Source organism: Acromyrmex echinatior, chromosome 2 (genome assembly GCF_024713525.1).
Source record: "Acromyrmex echinatior isolate Ae372 chromosome 2, ASM2471352v2, whole genome shotgun sequence".
Classification (NCBI taxonomy): domain Eukaryota; kingdom Metazoa; phylum Arthropoda; class Insecta; order Hymenoptera; family Formicidae; genus Acromyrmex; species Acromyrmex echinatior.
In genome coordinates, this window is record NC_141853.1 from 5,419,954 (window position 1) to 5,446,752 (window position 26,799).

Below are 26,799 nucleotides of genomic sequence, written 5' to 3' on the forward strand. Positions count from 1 at the left end.
GTTTCGTATTTCCGGTGACATTTCGATAAACACCTATATGCTAAGTCTATTTGGTTTATAAAGTGTAAATTATTGCAAGTGTCAATAAAAAGCCAGAATCAATAAAATTTATTTTTACATAAATAATAGATAAAAGATAAAATTTTTATTTATCCAAACAGTTTATTTTCAGTTTCATTAATATTAAACATTTTATATTGACTTTATGTCTTGACACATGCAACAAGAATTTTAACTATTGCAAAATAAAGATTATTTCCATATTCAATAAGGTTATCATTTGAGATATTAATTTTTACAGTTAATTCCACTTGTACTATTTAAATCGAAAAAAGAGGAAAAGTTAGCAATACTCATGTACGTATACATATTTATATTACTTTAATATAAAAACTACTATTTTTATTTATTTTATGATTATTAAAATAATTTGGAAGATTATTTTCGAATAATAAATATTTGTTTGTAGAAAGGAATTAATACATTGATATAGACGTTTGCGCTTCTTAATACCCCTTGCATTCAAATGCCTTCAGGTCTTTAATAGAAAACAGATATTACCTTTAAGACTAAGCGTATAGAGACTCGCTGAAATAGGCTGAAGTAAGTGACGGCCACCGTGGCGATCAGAGGGGTGGGAAGAGGACTCCGTAATTAACAATCCATTTTGTATTCGGCTCACCTGATCGCGTCGTGTGCGGTCCGTGACGTCATAATTCGGGGCCCCTTCGAGGCGTACCGCCCCCTTAATGCGGGCCCCGACACCTCTCGGCTCTGCGATCCAGCACGCACTTCCCTCTCTCTTCTGTCTTATTCTCTTTTGCCTGTACGAACAGATACGTGTAAAGGAAGAAGAGCCTCGAGAGATGAACGGCGAGAGAAGAAGAGAGGGAGAGAGAAAGAAAGTGCTTCTCCCTCACCCTCTTCGTTCTCGCGATGCCTGGAGATGCCTGGATAGTATATACACCTCGAAGGCGGTCAAGGGGGATATAATGGCTCGGCCGGACTTCACACGATGCCGACTGGTACCGGCCCGGAGGATGATACAGAGTCCAGTGAAGTCGCGTGAGGGATAGAGAGAGATAGAACGAGAGTGGACCTCCGAGAGAGGTTCTGAAGTCGCGGAAGAAGCTACCACCTCCTCCGATCTTCCCTCAATTCTTGCGGATCGTACTGATTCGGTCTTCCGGGAGATGTCGGCTGTGTTCTGATTTCTTAGTTGTTTACCAGTTAATTTCATCAGTGAAACTTTATACCACTGTCAAAGATTAATGATAAATAATGATAATAATATGTTCAAGATATTAAAAAGAGAGTTGGTTAATTACAGATGCGCCGATGCAACGAGAACGAGATAAATCGTAATAGTTTTATAACGATGTATTCGCTCTGTTTTTGTCATCTGTCAAGAATATCACGGTCGTATGTGTATCACGAATTGAAATAAAAAGAAGGAAAAAAAACGCGAGAGAGAGAGAGAGAGAGAGATTAGGCTGTTTGGAGGTGTCAGAGTGAAGGGGAGGGAGATGCAGCAGAATCGAAGGGTGGGCCCGTTACCCAGCTTTGTACGAAGGGCCCCTTGCCGCTGTCAGCCCGCGGGGGCCTTATTTCAAGACCGTACCGAATCAGGCACGACAATCGCCCTAATATCCACACGAATGCCGTGCCGGAGGCCCCCACGGTGCAACGGGGCCCGCCGATGAGGGAGGCAGCCGAGTCCTCGCGATGAGTAAGAGATCTTTCCGTTCTTTCTTCTTCCCTCGCTTTTCTTCCTATTCGTCGTTTTCTACCTTTAACCTCGCGTGTCTTGAAATGTTGCTGGATTTTGACTGTCTTTCGTGAAACTAACACGCTTCCATCTCAAAACAAATTGTGAATGCTTACGAAATATTTTCAGCTCCGGTCTGAAGTTTTTTGATCTTTTGCGGTGAAATATAAACCACATTCGCGTGTTTTCAACAATCACTTGGATCACGCAATTGCCTCTTTTTTCAACGAGTAACAATATTTAACATTCTTTTACTTTATTAAGACTTAGCGATCGATATAATGATCTCAAAAATCATTTCATATTTGTTTATATTTTAATTATTTTTAGTTGTGATTATATATATTTATCCTTTTATTATAAATAATAACACATCTTAAAATATCTTACAATAATTTGCTAATTAAATTCTTGTGTAAGAAATTATAATGACAGGTCAATGACTGAAATTTGTAATATATTGAAGATACGATATTTCAAGTTAACCCTGTGCCCGTTCAATATCGCTCACGATTAATACCTATCGTTATTGATCATTAATAATGTATGGAAGCCTCTCTCCTGACGCCTGCGTGGGGGGGGGGGGGGGACCTACGTCGGGCCGGCGGTGTAAAAACACGTTGTTGCTGACGCAACTATGTCCGTATTGTCCAGGGATGCAGCGCGTCATTAGTGGAAGCTTCAACGCTACCATCGCGCGCTTCACGTCGGCATTCAGCGATTCGCCTCGTAGATTCATTCGTGGCAGAGTTGAGCGAGTAGGTAGCTAGCTGCTAGCCGGTCCTCGGACCGGGGGAAAAGAAAAAAGGAATCGTTTAGAGGGGTAATGGGGCCCACGGGCCCACGGGTCCCGTGTTTCGGTTTACCGAACGCGCCCGCCACAAAGCCCCCAGCGAGGGAATAAACGTAGTCGTTACGGTGTTTGCACCAGCATTTAATTGTTTGCCTTTTTCTTTCAGACCGTATTTTTTATCTCCTCTGTGAGGACCTTTTTTCTCGTTCGACGCGATGTAACTCTCGGATTAGTTTGTAGCTAACTGTTCTTACTGTTGGATCAGGCGATGAAAGGAACTTATGTGAATTATTTACTGATTATAATATTTGTATACTTATTGCATACCATGAATATATCTTTCATAACTTTTTATTTTTGTAGATCATTAAAACCAGATGAATGTAAATGCTGTTAAAAAATGTATTAATTGTTGAATCATAAATGGGTAGTAATCCATTCATGATTCAACAATTAATATATACAATATAAGAGTCAAGCACGCTTATATAACATGAACAGTTTGAAAAAGAAAACTTGCTTACCAATTTCAATTTTATATTTCTTTTTTTTATTATATGTTTTTAATAATATAAAATATAATCTAAAAAAGATATGGAATAATAAGTGTATATAATCAAGTGTATAATTTACAGATAAAAAAATATTTTACTTATGATTTATTTAAATTATAAATCAGATATCTATGGATTATCTGTGTCATTGTAAAATTGCTCACAATTGGAAATTTATTTTCTTCGGCAATGTCGACTGCACAATCGGTGTAATCGTCGTCCCACCTTATTCTCGCCACTGAGTTCAGAGCCCCTTTTATCCGTTCCGATGAAAGCGAGTCGTGCATCACGGCGTAGCTGATAAACGGATTAAGAACTTTGAATCTAATTGGACCCCGCGATCCCGATTGTAAAAGAAACCCCTCGTCGGGCCTTACGGTCGGCCATGAGATTAAAATTCGTATAGTTCGTGTATATATATTTATCCTTCTGGAAAACTTATCTCTCTCCCATTGCCGGCCTCCAACCTGTCGTTGGAGAACCTGCCTGTATTTATCCACATTTCCCTCGAGTTTCCAATTGCTTTACGGTTCTAATCGTCGCTTCCGCATATTTCGTTTGCTATTGGTCGTGTCGTTATCAGCTCTGTTATCGAGACTAATACCCGTGACTCGCATCGCAGGAATTTTTAATAACGAACTACCTGTTGTATATCGCGTCTCTCTTTTCTCTCTACGTCTCCTTTACCATCCGAGAGAACAGTTTGCTGTTTCTTGGGCCAAATATATTGACGTAGGTTATCGTTGCAGCTGATCATTTGGAGATACACGTTTCTCTCTCGTGAATAGAAATGTTTCTAGTTTGCTTAGGTCAAGTACTTGCGCATTTCTCACATATTGTTAACGATTAAAGCTGCAATATCTCTTGTATTTATTATATTTTATAATTGGAAAAACAAAACATTCCAGATATCTTGATTTAACAAATGTAATTTATGCAATTTATTTACGTTATTATTTCTGTTTGCTTTGACATACCTATTGTTGCTTTAAACTTCGAAATTTGAAGTTGGTATCCATTCATAAATATTAAACTGTAAGTGTTAACTTAAACCTTAACAGATTTGTGTATTCAATTCTACTTGTGATTTATAAGCCATAAATTTCACGTAATTTATGTATTATCTAATTTTAACTCCTTTTATGAAAATTTGGTACACGTTTGATTGATTGAAGTCTCCTGCCATTATTTCGATTTTCGTAACTCGAAGATTGAAAACGGTATCCGCGCGAAATTCATAAACGTGGGATATTCAAAGAAATCGACGAAGTTGTTGCGAAGGAGGAAGGAAGGAGCGAGCATGGTGCCGCGGTACCGCGGCATAATAACAGAGCGCCGCACACAGGCCGAGCTAGCTGATGACTTCATTGAACTGGACCCGCTTGGGCCTCGGGCCCAGGACCTCCCTGAAACCGCCTCAAATTATAACGCCGGCTCGGGCCCAGGCCCGCTTTTGATGGGCTCGAGACACATTTTAAGCTTCTAGCACAAACAGGTTCGGCTTCGATTTCGCAGGACGCGAATGACAGGAATTTCCATGTTCCGCGTTAATCGTTCGCTAATATTAGCTGATTTGAAAATAGCTTTAATTTCGGACAAATGCGACGTACCTATTACACATATTAAAGACGTCACGTCAAAGAAATTGTTGTCAGAAGAACATTATACTGTAAAGGGATGCGATGATTAAATGTAACAGTAATTGAACATCTGCTTTTTTAATATTAATTGTCATAAGGAATTATATAATTTATTTAATTTTACTCTTTTGCTATGACACGCTTATTATCTTTGGAGAAATAATACAGATTGTTTTATATAAATTATTAGGTGTTGGAATTAATTCGTAGCGTTTTACAAGTGATGGGAAGTACTTTCATTAATGTATTTTTTAATGCTCATGTGAAATAAATAACATTCTTTCATTAAAAAACGCTACGAATTAATTCCAACACCTAATAGATATTTGAAAAATTATGATATAGGGAAACAAAGCACAAAAATATTTTATTAGAAAAATATTTTTCAAAGCTCTTCTTATAATGGATATGCAATTTATATTCTTTTGTGAAAATCACAGAAATGTTAATTTTTTTTAGATGTTGATAACTTATAAAATCTATAATATTAACTAATTAGTTGCACTATTTTTTCAATACTATTTCTACTAAAAATTATTTCAAAATTATATCCTTTTCATTTTTTGCAAATATATTGAACTAGTCTGTTTGATATGAATAGTATTTTCAATCGTAATGTTTTATTATTACTTTGTGACATTTGTGATATTCTTAATGATTTCATGAAATATGAAGCTTTCGAAAGTTTTGTATGCGACTGTTATATGCTGTCTCATGTTGTCTTTTCCGTGACTCGCGAAACATGTTCGCCTTTCGTTGTTAACATCGATATATCAATCGGTGATTTATTAAGTTATGGGAATAGTTGCGCTGGAGCACAAGTATGGGATCGCGATCAGTATTATGTAAATCATCATCCATCAATAAAAGCAACTAAACGCATTATGACATCACTCAATATTAAAAATCGTACGCGGTAGATCGCGCTGGATTTATTTTACTCGAGAAGTATAATATATACGAAATAGTCGCGATGTAGATGCGACGGTAGATACTTGACATAAAGACGATTAGTATGCATGTCGCATGCAGTATAAAATAGCCAAAAAATATCAACATCTGAAAATATTCTCACGCTTATAACATTACATGTCGTTGTTATTACATTACAAGCAGTTTTTTCTGATTTGATAAACAAGAAATCACGAAAAAAAAAAATAAAAGTTTTTTTCTATTTATGGTATAATTTAACAAAATTTTGAAATATTAATCTTTGTATGATTCGATTTTCATTATTTTTAAATAATATCACTTTATATCAAAACACAATATAAGTGTAATCTTTGACGAATATATATGTAATTTTAATTAAAGCATTTATTCAATTTGATAGCATTACAATCCTACTTGGCTTGTAGCCCTGTTTTAATTATTTTATTTTAAATATATACAGTTTTTTTAATTTAACGAATTGTTTAAAAATGAAATGATTAAATAATCGTAACTTGAGTTAATTTTACATAAAGAGAGAAATGTATATTTTTATTGATATCAAGATATTAAAATTCCATATTCCAAGCTAGTAAATTATTTACTATGATGTATTAGCTAGAATATGTAGATACATGAGAACTTGATCACGACAATAATGTCGCATAAAAAAGAGAGGAGATAGAGAAACAGATCAAAGCAACCACGGAATAAGTGAAGAACATGTTTGCATACACAAAGTGCATCTAACTCGATCGGGTCAACCGGATTATCATCTATCTCCCTGTTTCCTTCGAACTTTTACAGAGACAAAATGTATCTCTATGTTTGTTCGTAGGTGGGAGATTCTACGAGAAATAGAAAGCGAGGTATTCGCGATCGCGTTCAACTTTTGTGAAATTTACGAGCGAGCCGTCTCGTAATTACCATTGTGGAAACTGGCATCGAAAAAAAAGAAGAGAAAGAGAAATGGTGTACGAAAGTAGATGTGAAGAAGATTTCTGATTGTAAGGTAGAAAGAAATGGAGAAAGAGAAACGGAGAGACTACACCACGTAATATATCTTGCGAGAGCAGGCCTCGAGAGACGCGTAAGTGCCGTATAATTGCTACAGCGCGCTTACTCGGGCATCTGTTTACCCACTTTGATCGCAAAATGCGCCGAGCTGTAATAAACGCCCATTGGCGATCGCTTGAATCGGTTTCCATCTTGGTAAGAGCGTGCTTATTAACCGCAGAAATGGGCTGCCGATTGGTATCTACCGCGTATTAACGACGCTAGATGAATGTTATTTCGCAACTACATGCCACTGGTGGCCTTTGGTAATTAGGAAAAAACTTAGACGAGGCAGGTAATAGCTCCGACATTGTGCGAGAAAAGAGTGTCGATCTCCGGTAACATCTCGACTAGACTTTGTAACACACTTGATTGCGTTGACAACCTGAGTTAAATAACTTCGAGTGTAACATTGCGCGTGTTTTTCACTTTGAAAGATATCTCCAAAAAAGAATGTTAACTCGTACGTCTTAACGTGAATCGACGAGTGCAAAGATTCGAAAGGATATCGGAATGTAGATGATAGAGTGGAGCGCAATAAATCGGCAAGACGTCACGATGCAGAAAAACGGGCAGATTCACTTCGTCCCGCTCTTTCTTTGTCGTGGGACCGATGACACGCCATCGGTCCCAACCGTAGTTCTCGGGGAACCGTAGTTCCACTACTCGGTCACGAGCCCCAGTTCAACCGTCCGCGACGCAGCCTTACGAAATTCACAAAAAATGTCTACGGATCTCCCTTCACCATCTCTTCCTTATCCTCATTCTGATTTGCCTCGTTCGCCTTGTCGCTCATAGATTCGCATGATTAGGACCAAGAACTGCTTCCAAGATTTTACGGATGATTCTTTGATTGCTCAAAGTTGTGACATGTGAAATTAATATAAAAAATCTATGATCCCTGTGATCGTAGAATATATATTTTAAAAGTTTTTTTTCATGGAAGGAAGAAAGTAATTTGCATATAAGTATTTACATATATCTTAGGTATGAAGAGTAATTACATATGATCATTTCCTCAGACAAAATACCTAAATCATTTTTAATACTGTTAATACATTTTTAATGTTTCAAAAAGTTTAATATTTCAAAAACTTTTGTTGTATTTTTATCACGTATTAAGACTTATGTTTAGATATTTGAAGCATATATTTCAACAATCTGTTTCTTATTATTATTATTATATGCTGATGAATCTTCTTTTTACCATTGTCACCTAATTTCTATCATTTTCATTTATAATCACTTTTTTTTATTTTTGAAATCAAACTTGTGATTATAAGTGCAAGGAAAATATTAATTTTTTAGAGGACCTTTTTAGAGGTTTATTTCTAAAATATTTACAGCTTTTCCTTGTTTTCCTGAGTGAGATTTGTTATAATTGATTATTTCATTGTATTTCTTGTCTCAAAATATGACATTGTTTCAGTGCTACTGTAATGGCTTTTCTATCTTGTTTCTTGTTAAAATTATAATTAATTAAACCATTATAAACTTAGTCCAATAATATAGAAATTATCGGAATCGACACTAGCAAATGTAATATTTTCTTTCGAGAATTTAAGATCCGAGATCGTTGCTACGAAATCCATTCCGCAAAGTCATTAGTAGCTAGGCGAAAACTCTTGCCATTCTCGCGCAGTCAATTAGCCGAATTGATTACCAGACACCCGTGACTTCGGTCGTTATAATGATCCGTTCCTATTACTTGCCGCGAATGCCAGGAGTGCCATCGGTCGAATGGCATGCAGAACAGCGAGGATACCGAGAGGCAGGGCTGAAAAAAATCATGCCGTGGAACATTCTGCAGCTTTGTCGAGGCACGCTCATCGCGCGTGTACATTAGTGTGTCTCATCCTTTTTTCCGTGTCTCTTTCTCCCTTTCTCTCTTCTTTCCTCTATACTCTCGTCATAATAAAAGAATCTGTTCCTCCCTCTATAACGCTGCTCCGCCTCTACCGTTTCGACAAGCAACGGCAGCATGTTCGAGCAGGTTCTTAGGAATTCACGACTCATGCGGCGACCGGGTGTTCGGGTGAAACGGATAATGGCATTTAACGAGAAGGAATCGTTGCACTGGGTGCACCGAGTGCGGTTCAAATTGTCGGATCAGGTTAATGTACAAATGATGCCCGATGACGATCGTGGGTATTGTTCTAACACCTTTCTCTGCTCGTAATTCCCGTAAGAACGTGATCGTCCTTCTTCCATTATTCTAATTAGATCTGGGTCCCTAATTTCGTGAATTATCGTTTCTACTTCTATCGCTTCAATCTTTCGATAAATGGAATTACACTCGTATCATCGCAGTGATTCAAATTATGAAACTCAAATTGATTAATCTAATTTTATTGTGATCATTAAAGTAGAATATTATAGTACATTGAAATTCCTCCTCCCTTCCAAAATTGATATTTTTATTAGTTTAATTAAAAAACATTTACAATTTCACGAATACACACACACACACACACACACACATTAAAAAAATATATATTGTATACATAATATTTTTTTTGTACGTAAAGAAATATGTGGAAACATCAGATAGATTATTTTGCAGAATCGATGGATATAATTAGCACGCATGGACTAACCGCGGAATTAATATGCAAGTTCAAGCGCATAAACGCTCGCAGAGGGAATACAAGAGGTCCGACGGGCAAGGGGAACGAATTTGGATGATAGAGAAAGAGGATGAAAAAGGTGGCGGGATAAGAGAGGTGGCTCTCCTCGTCTCTGAAAACTGGTCTGGTGCAGTTGCGGTCTTAGGAACAGAGGAGAGTCGAAGGAGCTGCATTCCCCGGTAATTAGTCTCACCCATAAATTACTGGCTATTTCGCGTCTGTGTTGGTCACGAGTCGGTAACACCCGTTTCACCCTCCCGCCCCGGTATACGTTCCAACTTCCCTTTCTTCTCTTCCTACGCTTCTCCATATAGCGGTTGGTCACTCAAAATTTCTCCTTCATGTAAATGACAGATGTGAGGTGCGAAAACGCGAGAGCTTAGGATCTGTGAATAAGAACTGATTATTATGTTCCGTCAATATTTATATGCGTACTTTTTGTTATTTATTTTTTATATTGATCTTTTTTTTTTTTGGTATATCTTACAATTAGCTAAATATGAGTGGTTTTTCGGGAAACGAATTTACATAATGCAGAATTATGCAGAATTGCCTGTATCTTGATGAGTTAGATATTGTATCCTTTGTATGATATCGTGTCCGAATGAAGTATCTAAATGTGAAGAGATGTGCTACTTAGCGGTAGAAGGTTATAAGTGCCAGGAGGTCCGATTCTATGGGAACGAAACGGGCTCATCTTTGCCGTAGGTCCATGGACCTGTTCTGGACCGAGTGGATCTCTCAGGGCGCCGAAGAAAGGGGCACAGGACCCCGCTGCTAAATGAGCTGTAATACGGACCCCCGCTGAACTTCTTCTCTCCCCGTCTTGCCCTTCTTGAACCATACTCCAAGATATTCCCCTTCTCTTTCATCGCTGCTTAAAACCACTCACACTGCTTGGCCCGCAGGTTATGATATGACCACACGAGACGACTTCTTCTGCTGTCGACTCTTCCTGCAATATTTTTGCTTCTTGGCCGTCCTTTATTTTTTCCCCTCTTTCATCGCCGCTATTATCGCCTTCGTCTCTATCACTGAGATCCCATCAATGACTGCCTCATTCCTGGAGATTGTGCGGTCAGAAAAAGAAATCCTTACAGAGATAATAGGCAAAGAAAAGAATTACGGCGATATAATAGCATTAATTTTCTTCAAGAAATTTATTTGCTGAATAAAGATTTTTCTGATAGATAATTATTCATCGACATTAATGATATTTATAAAAGTTAGAAAGATAATTTATTTATATGCAAAGTTATTTTGTGATTTATTTGATTGTGAGTAATATTCGTTGTTCCTATACATATATACATATATACACTAATGTTACATTTAAAATACAAATACTATATTGTTATATTATTAATAATATAGTTGTATATTTTTGATACAGTAAAATCTATTTTAATTCTCATTATCAACGATTTCAATATAATTTTCTTCTATGAAGACACTATTATTGTCTGTTTGAGCGAACTAATTTGCAGTTTGTTATTCCAACTATTATTCTGAGAAATAATGGGAAATGGTCGTGACATCGAGAACTGTTGCTCGTAAAACTATTCGGTCAACGAAGTAATTGACCCGCGACTTCATGAACAAACTTTATTGAGCGACCGATCTAACAATTAGGCCAATCGTTTCGATCAATGCTATAACCTGTATGGTCGATGGTACGGAAATGATTAATTAAGGACTCTTAATTATAATTAAGCTTTTCTTAATTTCATTAAACGCACAAGTTTCTTAAGATTGATTATTATTTATTTTTAAGAATCATATATTTTAATCATATATTTTAATTATATAAATGATGATCCTAAGTTTAAATCAGCGAACTCTTCAATTCGACTTACCTATTAGCTAGATGTGATTGCTATTATTGCGGATGCGAGACTAGCTGCATAGATTATAAAATATCGTCATGTATAGCGCGGCTGTAAACATATTCCTGAGGGCTATAATTACTGTACGTTCCGCGTAATGACGACTGTTAAAAGGCTGAACGCTGCTACCGAAATAGAACGCTGTTAGCAGCAGAAGCTGCATCTATTACTAGGCCGTAGTCTGGTGTAATAGAATTCGGAGCACTCCGATACGCACTCTCTGAAACGACGAAATGCTCGGGAACCGGTAAAGGCTGCGGCCGCGAGCGCTCGCGGCTTTGTCGTGGCGGCGGAGATGAAAAGGATGTAGCGAGCCACACGCCGACAGCTTAAGCCCTCAATAGCCCTCTACGATGGTGCCCACAGCGTGTACCGAAGCCATGATATGGTGGGAGGAGGCGAGGAGCAGGTCGCTGGTCGAAAGGAGGAAGAAGCGAGGGAGAGACCAGTCGTGACGAGGTGGCGGGACGAAGGGAGACGAGGCATGAGACTGCTACCGAGCGGAGAGCTCGCCTTCACAAAGCATCAGAATGGGACTTACTGGGGCCCCGTTATTAGTCCTTACTTGCTTCGTATTCGTATTGGTAGGGCCACGAGGGGAGATCGGATCTCTCGCGTCGAGTCGCACACACGAGCCGCTCCCGTGTATCTCGTGAAGGTGAACGGCGACACGGAAAATGTCAGGATCATCACCGATACCTGCTTTTCTTGTGGCGCTTCTCAACCTGAAAATTCATCATCCGGTAAAAGAGTTTTCTTTGTCGCGCTACTATTGGCGAAGACCGATGAGAAGGAGATGGGATAGTGATACGTTGGGTAAAATTCACTTGACAGAGCGCAACAAACTTCTTATTATAGAAATGAGAGGATAGGGTAGTGGAAGTATAAGAGATATATTTAAGTATTAAGTCGATCTCCGGATAATCTTTCAATGAAGTCCTTTATTTTTGAGATAGTAAAATCATAGTACGTAGCAATTTCTCGCTTGAATTTTGTTACGCTATAAAACGATTAGCCTAGGAATTTTTAGTTTATTAGTGCAATTTTATTATAAAATAAAGTTTTTTTGTGTAAAATATTTCTATACAACACACATTTCTAAAGAATGTATCCTACAGACATTCGAAGGACTTTTTACGTTCCAAGGATGTTCCCAGGACGTCCCTTGAATGAAGCATGTAGGTTACTATAGACATTTCTAAAAATGTAATCGTCAATATTTAGACTATATCAATGAGATATTTTAATAAGAAATAATAAGGACTCTCAACAATTAAAATAGCTAATAGAGGAAAACAAAGAGTCGAGCATGGAAACTGATATATAATACTTATTTTACAAGAGCGTAAGCGTAGTTGTATGTGGTTGTAGTAAAAATTGATTAAGCACAATCGAATATTCTTTCCAAATTCGACGTGATGAAATTGGTCAATTCTTATAACTATGTTTACGCAATTACAGAATGGGTTTTAGATCAATGTATTAAAAGTACAAAAATAATATAAAAAATTATATTACATGTTTCAGCTCATTGTTGAATCGTCCTCAGATCGAGGTATTTTAGTACATTTCAATACAATTTCAGAATTGTGATTTTAATGATTCTTATTTCACTTCATCAAAATTCATAATATAAAGCGCTTTTTCTAGAAGTTTCAATCTCTAGATTCGATATATTTTATCATGCCATATAAAAATTTGTTATACGCGCAGCATACGCTGCATCATTTTTTAAAGTCCTAAAGGCCGTACTATCTCATTGCGACCTGTTAATGATTTCTGACCGCTATTATTCATCGCGCAGCATCGCGTCTATCACCTTGACATCGCGCGTTCGAGTCGAGACGTGGTCGCGCCTCCCTCCGTGGGATCCTAGGCAGCGCGGCGCGAGAGCAGAGAGGATCCGACGACCGGGCCTCCTCGTGTCGACGGGTTCCGTAGGCGAGTTAAAAGAGGAAAAGAGGGGTTCGGTTGCGTTTCGTTGCCGCCGAGCGGCGCTCACCTGCCTAGTCCGCAACAGTCTCGTACGGTTCGCTCCGGCCAGGAGCCTCGCCAGCGATCGCAGACGGCTGAACCTCGCTGTCTCCCCTACCATCTGGAGATTTTTCCACTTACGCCAGACTTTCTCACAGGTTTTCCACCCTCTTCCCCCCCCCTCCCCCTCTTGTCTCTATTATTTTTATCCTTCTGCTGGTTTCCCATTCTCTTATAATTCTGCACGTGTTACACGAAATTCGCGAATCTACTTTTTCTGATTGATCCGTCAATCTACTTGAAGAGTCTTCAATATCTTCGTGGGGGACGGTCCCTTTCACGAAGATCGACGTTTTTCGCGACGGCAAAGTCGAAGATGCACCCGTCGCGGGCGTCGGTGGCGATGGTCTCGCGACGACGGCGATGGTGATGGTTGTTGTGGTGGTGGTGCTGGTGCTGGTGAAGAAGAGGAAGAAGAAGAAGAGGAAGAAGAAAACGGAATATATTGGTGGGGGCAGCTCTTCTCTACTCCTCAGAACTCTATTGGTGGGGATAAGGCAACACTCAAAGATTGTGGTGACGTAGTTCTGGCAGGAACGCGATGCGTTTTTGCTCACGTATCAAGAAAAGAGGACTTTACTACGCTTCATCTGTACCTTATAAATAATTGACACTTTTGGGAAAGAGGAAGAAAAAGAATAGACGGAAGTAAAGAAAGAGAGGAGAAAGAAGAGAAACATCAGGTACTTTGACAGACAAAGAGGAGAAGGAAGAGGGAGCCAGCGGGTGCATGAGAAGGATAGAGGGTGGCTGGGGAGGGGGAAAAAGAGGGGAGCAAGTGGTCCAAGGGACCGGAAGTCAGTGCTCTTCTTCCGGGTCTTTCTTGAATCGCGAGCTCCTTTTTCACGGTCTTAAAGACATGTCTCTTCCAACGAAGGGTATCTCCGATCGCCCTCAAGCATTTTCAGTGCGATACGATCATGAAGATCAAGTGTTCACCGCGATCGTCATGGCTACGTAATCTCGGCATCTTCGCTTTGCAAAACGTGTCGAAAAACGCAACGTCAAGAATAATTCTTCGATGAACGATTAAGGACGAACAATTTTGCAAGTACAGATCAATGTTCATCAAGCAATGATCATCAATGTTTTTCAACGCTTCTGTATCGATCCTGAAGAAATATATTCCATGCAATCAGAAATGATCTGAATCAATAAGAGTTTCAAAAAGAATCAGCGGTTTTTGTGTGCGATGATCTACGTTGTAATGTCGAGTTTTACTGGACCACACGATAAGGGAGTTGCGCGGTAGAGGGGACAGTGCGTACAGTTTGCGTGCCAATCTTTGGCCACGAGGTGCATTCGGAACTGAAGAATACGTACTGGTGAACTCGCGGCGGTTCGCGGTTGACTCGCCTTTGCAGCCGGACACCGCACCGGTGCGCTCACACGAACACCGTCGCAATCGACTATTTCATCGATCGTCAGTGCGCAGAGCGGACAAAGGAAACGTAATCGGTGATCGATTCAAGGGTGTTATCAGATGCGAAGGGGATGGAGATGCGCCCCGTTCTCGTGGCGATCTGCCTCCTCCTCGTCACCCCCATCACCGGCTCTTTCTGGTGAGTGACAATTTTTCCCTGTGATCTTTCCTTGTTTTGCTATGAAAATGCATTGTTAAATTTTAACAAGATTGTTTACATTGGGTTTATATGAAGTTAATAATAGCGAAATCTACAGTGGATAGAATTAAGACTATGGCACAAAAAAAACGTAAGGTAGTAAATGAATAAGCCAATCATAATAGAGACGTAAGGCATTAACATGTAAGCAGTAACATGTTGATTTAAGTTGTTTTCTTCGTCTTTTAGTTCAAGATTTTTATTTACTCACTATCTTTTTAATTACTCTTTTGTTTAACAAAATAATTATTGCCATAATAGTAAATAAATAAATAAATAAATAAGTATAAATTGCGAATAAGTATAAATTTTTATATGTGCGAGAGAGAGAGAGAGAGAGAGTGTGTATTGTACTTGTCTAATTGAAGGTATCTATTATAAATAATATATTATAAGTAATCTTTCGATTAATATTCTCTTTCGAGAAATCATATTTAAATACAAGTAATATGTTACACAGACACACATTATGCACACATATAAGACACACACACACAGACACACACACACACACACACGAATAAGAATTTTACCACATCCGGTTCATAGACTTTTGTGAAATCCTCTAGAACTTATGAATTCGAAACATTTCTCCTCTAGTATTTTTAACGTAATTATCTTAATGATTATCTTAACCAGCAGTGACGGTTGTCTGCGATAGGAATAACAAACGCGTTTTCGCTTCCCTCGTCAAAGTTTCCCAAAAATGAGATAAAGAGAGACGAACTTGTCACGTCCTTGGCGCCGGTACACATGATGGTTATAAAAATGAGAGTTAAAAAGACATAGTAGTGCTCCTCATGTTTAAATAAGAAAATATAGAACAAATATTTTTTGCATAATTTAAATCTTACTTATTTCAATGAACACACACGAGCTGTTTTTGTGATTTCATTAGCATCATAGATTTATTCACTACAATTTTTTCTTCTTTACTCAACTAAGCTTCTGTATTCTGATGACTCTTCTTGACAAATTATCGTTCTTGTACTTGACGCTAATATTGATTGCTATATTCTCGATTGTATACTTGTATCTAATTATGACACAAGTGCTGCTATGATATTACGCTTATGGATACAAAATTGTCGCTTTGGTTGCATTTTAACGCCAATACTTGGTGAACGTGAAGAACTAACGACTGCTCCAGTTTCGAGGTGCGTCATCTGGGTTATCAATTACGTCGCGCGTTACACGCACGTAAGATGAGTAATGGCGCTATAAATCCTCCTTTGGTAGTTATCCGTGCTCTTATAAGCAAGCTCCGTCTTGAGATTTATGACTTCATTTTGTGCTACGTAAATCGCTCATTATTGACGATACAAAACGCTTCTTTAAATATATCTTTATTTCTGGCTTTACATTAAGAAAAATTTCTGGAAAATGAACGAACCAGTAGATTCTGATTATATCAATCAGCATTTCGGTTATATAATTGAACATCTGATTATCTCTACGACTAGAAATTTTGATTGATATGATAAGAAAGAATCTATTTTCAACCAGAAATTTTCCATTGCAAGAAAATTTATTTTTGCCACTTATTAAGCTATAATCTATTCTAATTTATTTTTAAATTACGCTGATAACGTCGGTTGATAGAAGAAATACTGAATAGAGGAATACTAAATAGAGGAAATACTAAAATATCGAACGTAATAATTATTGTAACACGAAATCACGACAACATTCAGTAGCTGCGGTTGAATCCTAATTATCTCGACGAGTAATAATAAATTACTCGGAAGCATGACATTTTGCTGTGTACTTCACTTTGTTATGTAAATGTTTGCATGGTGATAGAACGTTATCGTGCCCGTGTCACTCGGAATTACAGCATCCGGAGACGGACTATATCGTATCTATCTAGCATAGTGTGAACTTTATACATATATCAACAAGATGAAATTAATTAAATTATATACTGAAATACCCATTATAAAATTAATTACTAATTATAAAATTAATTACATAATTAACTTTGGTGCCAATCTTAATGTAATATCCGAGATTTTTTTTTTATTTTGCTATAACCTATTTATTAACGATATATGTTATTTGTTACTGTTATATTCCTTGATATCTGGTGTTTTGATTGAAACAAATTTATTATAATACATTTATTTTTACGCGATATTTTTTACAATACTCAGTCTGATACGTGAGAAAACAAGAGTAATATCGAAGGGTTAAGATTATTAAGCGATTATTAAATTAATCATATTATACATATATATTACTGATTAGATAAATTTTTTTTATAATTAAGAATGAAATACTTTTGTGAGTATACATTTATAACGGGACGAAGAAAGCTTTTTCGCAGGAATGAGGATAAAGTCCCTCTTGAGACTGGTTAAATATTTGTTTCCGATTTAAGGATTTCTGTATCCTGACGATACTGTGAGTCCGCACCTTGTTGCTTTCTGGCTCGCTTACCTGTCGCAGCCGTCGTTCACGGCGTGTTTGATAAATATATTAGGAGGATGACGGTTTGTGTTTCGATAACAGGTACTTAACGGTCAGACTGGAAACTCTTCGCTCTTTCTTTCTGCGTGCTTCGTTCATCATCTGCGAGTTAATCTGCGGCTACTATCGCGTATGAAGACACGTGTCGCACCGTTTTATCCACTTCAGTAGTTATCGCGGCGCATACCACTGCCACAAAATTCAATCTGTAAATCTTATAAATCTATTAGAGCAATATTATGCACTGGTTTGCAAGATTATATCTACAAGTTGGAAGATTTATTTCTTTGTCATGACATTTCGACATTATCAAAAATAACACCTATTGTATATTATATGTTTATTTCGATAATGAGTACTGCGAGGGTGCAATAAATTCTTTGTTATTTCAGAGTATCAATTAATACGCATTGCTTTGATATGAATTTATTAGCGTACTAACCACATTGACTTAAATTCTTTAAATTAAATGATGAAATCTATAAATATTTCTACAGAATCGACGAAATGTCATTTCTGCAATCCTTATTCCTACGGAATGTATGAATGTTATCCTTGCTCCAAAAATATTGCGGGTATCATAAATCAGTCGCTCGTACGACCGTTCGTCATCGAGTCGCGCATTACGTCCTTCTCGCGAATCCTCGTAGGGCCCGCGAGGACCCAGAGCTCCGATTATCCGATTGGAACCGGATTCCCTTTCGTCGATCGGCATTCCTCGGTTTTTTCGCGACGAATACTGCTCTATCTTCCTCTCGTTCCCTTCTACTCGCGCGTTACCGCGTCCTTTCGTCCTTCTCACGCGGTCCTCTGGGAACGAAGGGACTTGCGGAGGAACCGAAAGAGGATGGGCGATTCACGAAGGGACAAAGACGACCAAGTGGAGGAGTAAAGAGGTAAAGAAGTGAGCGAGGATGGACAATGGTCTCGCTCAAAGCGTCACCCGTAAATCTCGTTGAGAGCGTATAATTTGTAAGTCGGCAGGAGCTCCCTCGTCCTCTTCGTCTTCCGTCGCCCTCGTCGTCCTCCGGTAACCGTTGCCTGCGTTTCTTCCCTCTCAGGATATATACGGAGTTGATTCCACGTTCCTACCCAGCAATCGTATGTCCCTGGACGATTCGTGCACTTCTTCGAAGTACTGAACGCGATATACCCTCGATTTTCGTTACAATGTGAAAGAACAATACGGTGGATCGCAAAATTATCAGATAGTACTCTTCAGTTTCTGTGGTATCACTTAAGATGAAATTTATTGTAAGTTACGATAACGCTTTCCTCTTCAATTGTCAAACGTAAATACCGAAAGATGCGTGTCCTTTAACTGTTGCGCATACATGTGTCGTTTTATTCTGAAAAGGGAAGAGTGCGGGTTCTGTGCCAATGTGCATATAATAATTATTCCGTAAATATTAAAACTGTGTAGACGAGATCTATAAGATTGGTATACTATAAGTTTTTTTAATTTCAAGATGTAAGCCGATTGATCTTTTGTAATATATTTATAAAGAAAAAAACTAGCGTTTGGCATGAAAAGGCTAATTGTTACACCAATTGAGCGCAACGAAACATAATTTTTAATGGAATGTCTTTGCCTACGGCTGTTTTTTTTAACTCTCTATATTTTCAGATTAATATATTATAGTATTTCAGGTACATCGCTTATCTAGCCGATGATTGCGCAGTTTATTATAGTTTCACGATTTTTCCTCGCCGTTAATCTACGATCTCTGCACGAGTTCCGTTAAATTTTTACGGACTTTCCATGAAATTACCTTAGAGGATTACCATAATTACCAATTACGCCACGGACCATTCCGATTTTCATACGAGGTAGGCGTTACGCGTTTCGCATTAATAAGCACCCGCTCGGCTGCACACGCGCCTTCACGCGCTGCTCCACGCCGTGGCCGTCGCTTCGTCTCCGCGAGCGACGCGATCGAGCGGCGGATAGTCGCGCGCGATCGATCGCAGGTGCGTGGTACGCAGACAGGTTCGAGAACGCGCGCGATAGATCGGTCGGTCGCCGATGTATCGTAACGGCAAGTCTCGGCGATAATACGATAGCGGGCTCGCGAACCCGGCCAATGGGCCGAAGTGGGCAGTCCGCGGCTACCATCCCGCTGGTTGGACAACTCGATCCGCTCCCCCACGCTCCCACCTGGACCATTCTCTCTCGTTCTCTCTCACCTGCTGTATATTCATAATCATATAAGACCGCGCTCACCGCGTGCGTGAGCACGCATGCGCTTAGATCGTGTATGCATCGGCGATCGGCAAACTTACGAGCTGTAGATTGCAAACGGCAGGTGGATTTATTTATTTTTAAAAAAATCCAGTGTGTATGCAATTAGATAAGCTTGTATATCGACGATGACGAGCGGCAAGAAGCGACTAGCATTAGTTAAAGGAACTGATATATGTGTATATATACTTTAAATTACTGATATTTAGTAATACTTTTGAACTTCGTTTAAACTTTTAGAAAGACTTCAACTTTCAGATTTTTAAAGTGCAAATACGAAATAAATTGATTTTTACGTATTTAACATTAGAGTTTCTAATAAATGTATTTAATATAAAAAAATTGAGTAGGCCAGTGTTTTGTAAATATTTTTATTTTATTAATATACATATATTTATATATAATTTACGCACACATATGTGGATGTATGTACAGTGAGTGCAAAAAGTATTCGTATAGAGAAAATATAAAAAAAATTTAATTTTTAAAAAGTAAATATTATCCAGCGAGAAATGAGTCATCGAATTGATGTCGAATCGATATAAATATGATGATTTCAACATCAATTTGACGTCGATTCGATGTTTAATTGATCATTTCTTGTTAGATAATTAACAATTTATTTATAAACAATAAAATAGATTGTATGTTTGTTAAAATTATATATACCAAAAAGATGTGTATTTTTATACAAAATATAGATAATTATACAAAATACATCGTCTGAAAAATAAGCGAAAATTAAAAATTATATTGTTTGAATGGTCAAAAAGTATTTGTACAGACGAGAAAAATAGCTTTTAAAATCAGAAATATATGCGAAGCTCGTTTGTTTGAACAAAATGTTAGAACAAAATGTATTCATTGTATAAAATTGCTAATTAATGTTTATTTTCTACAAATTAGACTTATTTTTATAACAAACTTCCTTGTATGAATACTTTTTGCTCTCATTATATATATAAATAATATGAAGAATGTAAAATCATTTCTTAACATTCTGATAATAGTTCGGTAGCTCGCAACTAGTGATTTATCATTTGCCAATGTAGATTCGCGAACGTAGATGGAAATTAATAGTGTTGGAACTGTTAAATTAGATTAAATTAAAACAAATTTAATTACATATTCTTATATACTGTCTATAATAATTTACGGCGCATCTTGCGGAAAGGCATACTTTACGACGTGTTTCTAATACGAGTATTATTAGTTCAGATAGCGCGTAATAATTCTTGATTACTATAATTACATGATATATGCGGTTGATCGTGTCGATACGCGAGCAGTGACGCTGGCGCTAAAGCGGTCTTAATCATAGATACGAGTTTTATTCTCAGAACATGCCAAGAAGGATCTAAAATATCATAAACTGACGATATTTTTCATTTAATGTATTCGTAACTATTCAATTAAATATATAATTCCCCCTTCTAGATTAGCATATCTTCTTCTATCTCTAGATATGATATTTACATATTTTATTTGTAATAAATAAGAAATTTATAGAGCAAGGATATTTTGAACATTTATAGATATGCAATTGTGATTAATGAATGAAATATCGCAGATATTTTTTGCGAAATATTTTCTGTATGAATGATGAAATTCTCGATCATATTCGAAGAAGGTTCGTTGCAGTCATTCGGTGTCAACGTAAACAGTAAACACGCATAATTCATCCTCTTTTCATCTCCTTATTTCTCATATGCTTGATATGCGTTCGTCGCTGCAGCTATGAGATTTCTGCGAATTAAATGTAGTGCCTCGAACTTTTTCCAGTCACGAATACACTCAATCATTCGCGACCGAGACGGTTGCGTTCCGGTACTTGCAAGATGGAAATACGATAGGTGCATAACGCACGTATTCACGTGCGCTATGCATGCCAAATTAATACATGCATACACGTAGAATGACATTCCAACGAGAACTGCATTTTTCAGTAAGAGTGTTATTTGTTAACATTATAAATATAATACAGTTTATTTAATATGAACAAATTGATCTTTACCAATTGTTTTATTTATTGAGGTTAATATTAGTATTAAAAAAAAAAAGAACAATGACTTGTGTCACGAATATGTCTTTGTACAAAGGATTCGCTTCCAGGAGTGCCAAGCGGTCATTTAACGGTGGTTGTAATAAGCAAAACCGCTCGTCGGTTATCCTATAATTACGATCATTTCCGTCGGTTTATGGTGACACTCACCATAAATTCGTCGCAGTAAGATGAATCGTAAAACGTTCGCGGGTGATAATAGCGAGAATCTGGTACTCTAATTATGGTTTTGTCGACTCTTTAATAATACCGCAACGTTTCCAGTGATTTTAATTGAAACAGATGCAAATTTTTTTCGCAGCGGGAATTAAATTTGTGTCTTTTTCACTGCTGTTTAATCTCATTCTCATTAAGAACTGATAATTACTATCCAGTAGGTAGTATTTTGATTTTGACTTAAAATATTAATATAATATAAACTTATGGAATTGTATTTAGGATATTTTTAGGATATTTTTGCTTATTTACTGGGGCTTATTTACTGTTCTAAAATTTTCAGTATAATTTTTCTAAACATATATCTCTATATAGTATATCCCAGGATATATTCAGGTTCGCCCTAAGAATGATAATACCATCATAACAAATGTATTACAACAAATGTATCAGTTTAATATAATTAGTATAATACAATTAAAATATTATGGTATACGTTCTTAGCATATGTTAGAAAGTTTATAGGAAATAATTGACGTATTGCGATACTAAATATTAAAATATAATCAATGCATTGCAAACAAATTTCTATTAAGTCCACTTGTTTCAAAACAGTCTACAGTTTGCCTTTCGTAATGTCACAGATTCGATTTTTTTTTTTTTTGGCAAGCCGGCACGCTAAAGAAATGCTCGATTTGTCACGACACGGAGCGTGTCAATCATTGCTGGGTCAAAATACGGTGAGCATAATAACGGCAGTGAGCCGGCAATGACACGGATATCAGAAACGGGGTGGTTAACGACGGGTGTCCGCGGTTAGGAAATAAGGCCCCTCGCCCTCCAGCCTTCGTGCTTGCACACTGGCTCCTCTCTTTGCGCGAAATGCAGCATGGCGTGACGCAACAACACGCACCACGTGCGGGCCACGCACAATGCTCGTAATAATTTCTCTCCTTCTTTCGCGCTATCGCTTTTGTTTATTTCTACCATTTCTTTTTCTTTCTCTTCCTCTGTCGACGTCCTCTCTTTCTCTCCTCTCCCTCTCTCTCTCTCTCCTTCTCCCTCTCTCTCGTTGTATTCCTCGCTTTGACCTTCCCGAGCTTCCCTTGGTCCTGCTCTGTTACTGTCGTTCATATACTACCGTGCCTATAAATGATTTACCGGACGTTTCCCCTATAGAGTACCGGATTGGTCATGGTTTCGCTGCGCCAATAGTACGGTATTAATGTGACTTTATGTCGGGCGTGAATGAGTACGTGGCTCTTTTTCAATATATTTTAGCCCTCAGTCATTCTTTTCTCATTTATCATTATTTTCATTCATTTATTTATCGTATTGTCTTCGTAATTAACATATATTAGGTGTTGGAATTAATTCGTAGCGTTTTACAAGTGATGGGAAGTACTTTCATTAATGTATTTTTTAATGCTCATGTGAAATAAATAACATTCTTTCATTAAAAAACGCTACGAATTAATTCCAACACCTAATATAATTGAATAAAAATCATTATTAGATATTCAGAAGTTTTTGCTATACGATTCTACGTTTATGTATATTCTTTAGAGTATATTTTTTGGATCAAATAAACAATTTTTTAAAGGACAATTTTTTTATCGTTAATTAATTTCACAAAAGGTGCAGATTTTATTTAATTATTGACACGCTATATTTTCTCAATATTACATTTATTATTAATATTCGATCAATTCAAATGATGCAATTAATATTTCTGGAATATTTCTGTATATCTCTCGGACATATTTTTGTCATAATGTTGTCATGGGCCACGATTAATTTTGATGGAATGTTAGAGAGAAAGAGAGAGAGTGTGAGAGGGGGAGGGAAGCGTATCTCTGAATGCTCGGGCATGCCAGAAGAATTTGAAATTGTTTTAGTGGCGCGTGCAGGATGCATCTGCTATGTACGGAATTTTAAGACCTCGTCACTATCACAGATTGCTCGAACTTTATCGGTCAAATCCCAATATCGGTTTTATTAAGGCAAACGCATACCACGCATAATTCATTACGGTAGGCGCAAACTCGCGTATGAATTTCGAGTCCTCGAATCTGAAGAAGCTGATTAAAAATTCGCACAATGTAGTGGCGAGACCGCGGGTCTTTTTTCTTTTCTTTGGACGCTCGATCCAGCGTCCAGGCTTAAACGGAGCACGAATTCTTTGAGGTTCACCAAAAAAAAAAAAAACTATCAAAAATGTAACCTGGTCTCGATGACCCTTGCCATCAATTTGTTCGGGACATTCTCAGGCGGAATCAACTTGCTCCTTTTTCCATCCGTGAATCCTCGTTGGATTCACGATTCCATACTACTATATGGTTCTAACTCTTATTTCTTTGGCTCTTCTTCATCTACAATTATTGTAAATTTAACATGTCATATATTACTGTAATAAAATAGTATTCATATCAAGGATCTAATCGATATAATTTAATTATGAGGAAAATTTATTATAGCGAAAGAAGAGTAGAGTATATAACGTTGTTTGTAGCAAATAAGGAAAATTGAGACAAAATATGCTAACTTGCATAAACAAAATAAGAAACAATTTTATCTTGCAAGCTTTATAGCACCTTTTTGACAGACTGCATAATTTGTGAACATTACTTATAAAGAAAATTTATGGTGGTAGTAGATAAATGATTAAATAGATTTAATGAATTCTTTTAGAAAAGTGAAAAAAAAATCTTATCCTTATAGAACATCATATGCTTATAAGAGACTCAAAAAATATATACAATGTATATATTAACTTTTTATAGATATATTTGCTTAATTTAAATTGATTTTTTTCCAAATATTTGAAGAATGTCGTAACTTTTTTTTGGCACAAAATTTAAGCTTAAAAATATATGTATCGCTAAGTTGAATTTCTTAGCGGACATTTTTTGATCGACAAGGTGACGATCGCGATAAAAATGAGTTAAAGTCGAGAGAACGGAATGAAACGAGAATGTAAAATGAGCACGCGCCAGGAACGACTTTGGCATATATAAGCTCAGTGATAGAGTGGCTTCGTTCCGTCGTAGTCCTTTTCGTCATCTACATGGCCCGATGCCGCTGTCTGCTTCACGTCGTCGAGCAACAAGACGATGATTTAGATTGAATGCGCATATTTAGCAACCGAGTTGTTGTGACTTTCTACTTCCGCTCGCTATTAATTCTTTCATAAATTGTTGTCCTTCTCCCAGCTGCTGCATCTCGTTTCAGATATGTTTTTAATATATTTATCGAAGATGCTTGCGATAGAATTTACTCCATTTTTTGCGTGGAGAAAATGATTTTTATCTATAATCTTATTTAAATGATTTCAAGTCGAAATTCTTCCTTCAAATATACTGACTTATATGAGTAACATCTCTTGCGATTGAGTGAAAAAGGTCGGAATAAAGCTCTGTTTCTTCTCCTACCTCAAACTACTGCATAAGATAGATGAAGGCTATAATAATGTTCGCGAGATTTCCAATTTTCTTTATAGCATCTTCCTATTTCATACATATACTTTCATTTGAACTCTGCAAAGTATTCAAGGAATCTGCCAGTGGGCCTATCAACTCGTTTTCTCTTTCATTCCTCTTCTCTTGCTTCTTTACGCGGACTTTCTCGTTGAAGCGATCTCTCTTCTTCTCTATAAGACGTTTCTCTCTTTCTCTCGCGAATCCTTTATTTCTCCGCCTGCCTCTCCATTCGTCGCTCGTTCTGCAAACCGGCCGGCCGAAAGAGGCCAGCAACGTTGCTCTCTCGTCACTGTCTATCTGAGCAGACAGCGTGGAGCTGCCTTCGAGCAAAGTGAGGGCGTCTAATGAGGCAATAAATAAGTCGACCGCCCTAACCGGCCTCTCCACGCTTTTCGTTCGCGACGACGTGTCCATCCTCAAGTTCTTTTCTTGCCTCCGCGTACATGAGGTGGGACCGATCTTCTCGATTCTAGTCGAGAGATCCTCTTCTCCTCCACCCCTCGAACGTTCCGCTGGCTCGATTGTCGTCGATTAAACCGAGTCTTCCCTCGTTTTTTCGTCTAGTAGCAGATCCCGAGATGCCTTTTTGCGAGGGCTGCCTTGCAAGAAAAGAAGCACAAGCGAGTGACGGGACTGTTAAAGATCGTTGCGCATATCTTCGGTACGTTGAATTTTGTTAATTTAAAAAATGATGAGTTAGCGATGTGCTCGTCTAAATGCGATCACTATTCCGTGACGATGCATTATACTGCTGCGTAATGAGTTCTCATAATTAGATATTTATGTGCATCGATATCGAAATAGTTTAGTTAAAAAATTTATATTTACATAGAAATACTTAAAAGCTATTTAAAACTTTTAGAATGAATCTCATTCTGAAGTATAAAATCTCACTTTTAAAAATTGAAAGAATGAAAATTGAGCCACTTTTTTTTAAATTAGCTCAATTTTCATTCTTTAGAGTCAGATTTCACTCCAAAGAATTTAGAATATAGAAAATAATTTTTTTACACTATCAAAATAATTATGTAGAACGTTCAAACTGATTGCTAGAATGTCAAAACTTTTTGCGATATTGTTTATCATGCTTGAATTCCCTGCATAATTATTTTATGGTTTAGTAAAATTATTTTCAGATCTGCATTTATCTACAATACATTTTTAGATACTTTAGCAAAATCGTTCTTTATAATTGTTAGCTATACGATATATACATACTACATTGATTTATTACTCGTCTAATTAGAGGATATAACATTTTTTTAAATCTTTGATATTTTTGTTTCATATTTTTTATTAATATATTTAATTTATTTAAAATAATTCATATTTCACTAACTTCTCTCCATCTCGAATGATGCGAATAAAATTGGCATATGTTAGTCTGTAGTGGAAAGTTACGAAATCGCAATCGACAGATGGAAGACGAATGGTAACGTTAGTTCCTGACCACTCCAATTCCCATTAACTTGCCTCTGGCG

General features: G+C 37.3%; 1 protein-coding gene across 1 annotated transcript in view; it reads left to right on the forward strand.

The window, feature by feature from the left end:
* The first annotated feature begins 13,269 nt into the window (after positions 1-13,269).
* Positions 13,270-26,799, forward strand: part of LOC105150855 (protein Wnt-6) — a 39,673-nt gene continuing 26,143 nt past the window's right edge. The window contains exon 1 of the mRNA XM_011064203.2: positions 13,270-14,850. Within this exon, the coding sequence (XP_011062505.1) occupies positions 14,783-14,850 (68 nt within the window). The 5' untranslated portion in view covers positions 13,270-14,782. The remainder of the gene's footprint in view (positions 14,851-26,799) is intronic.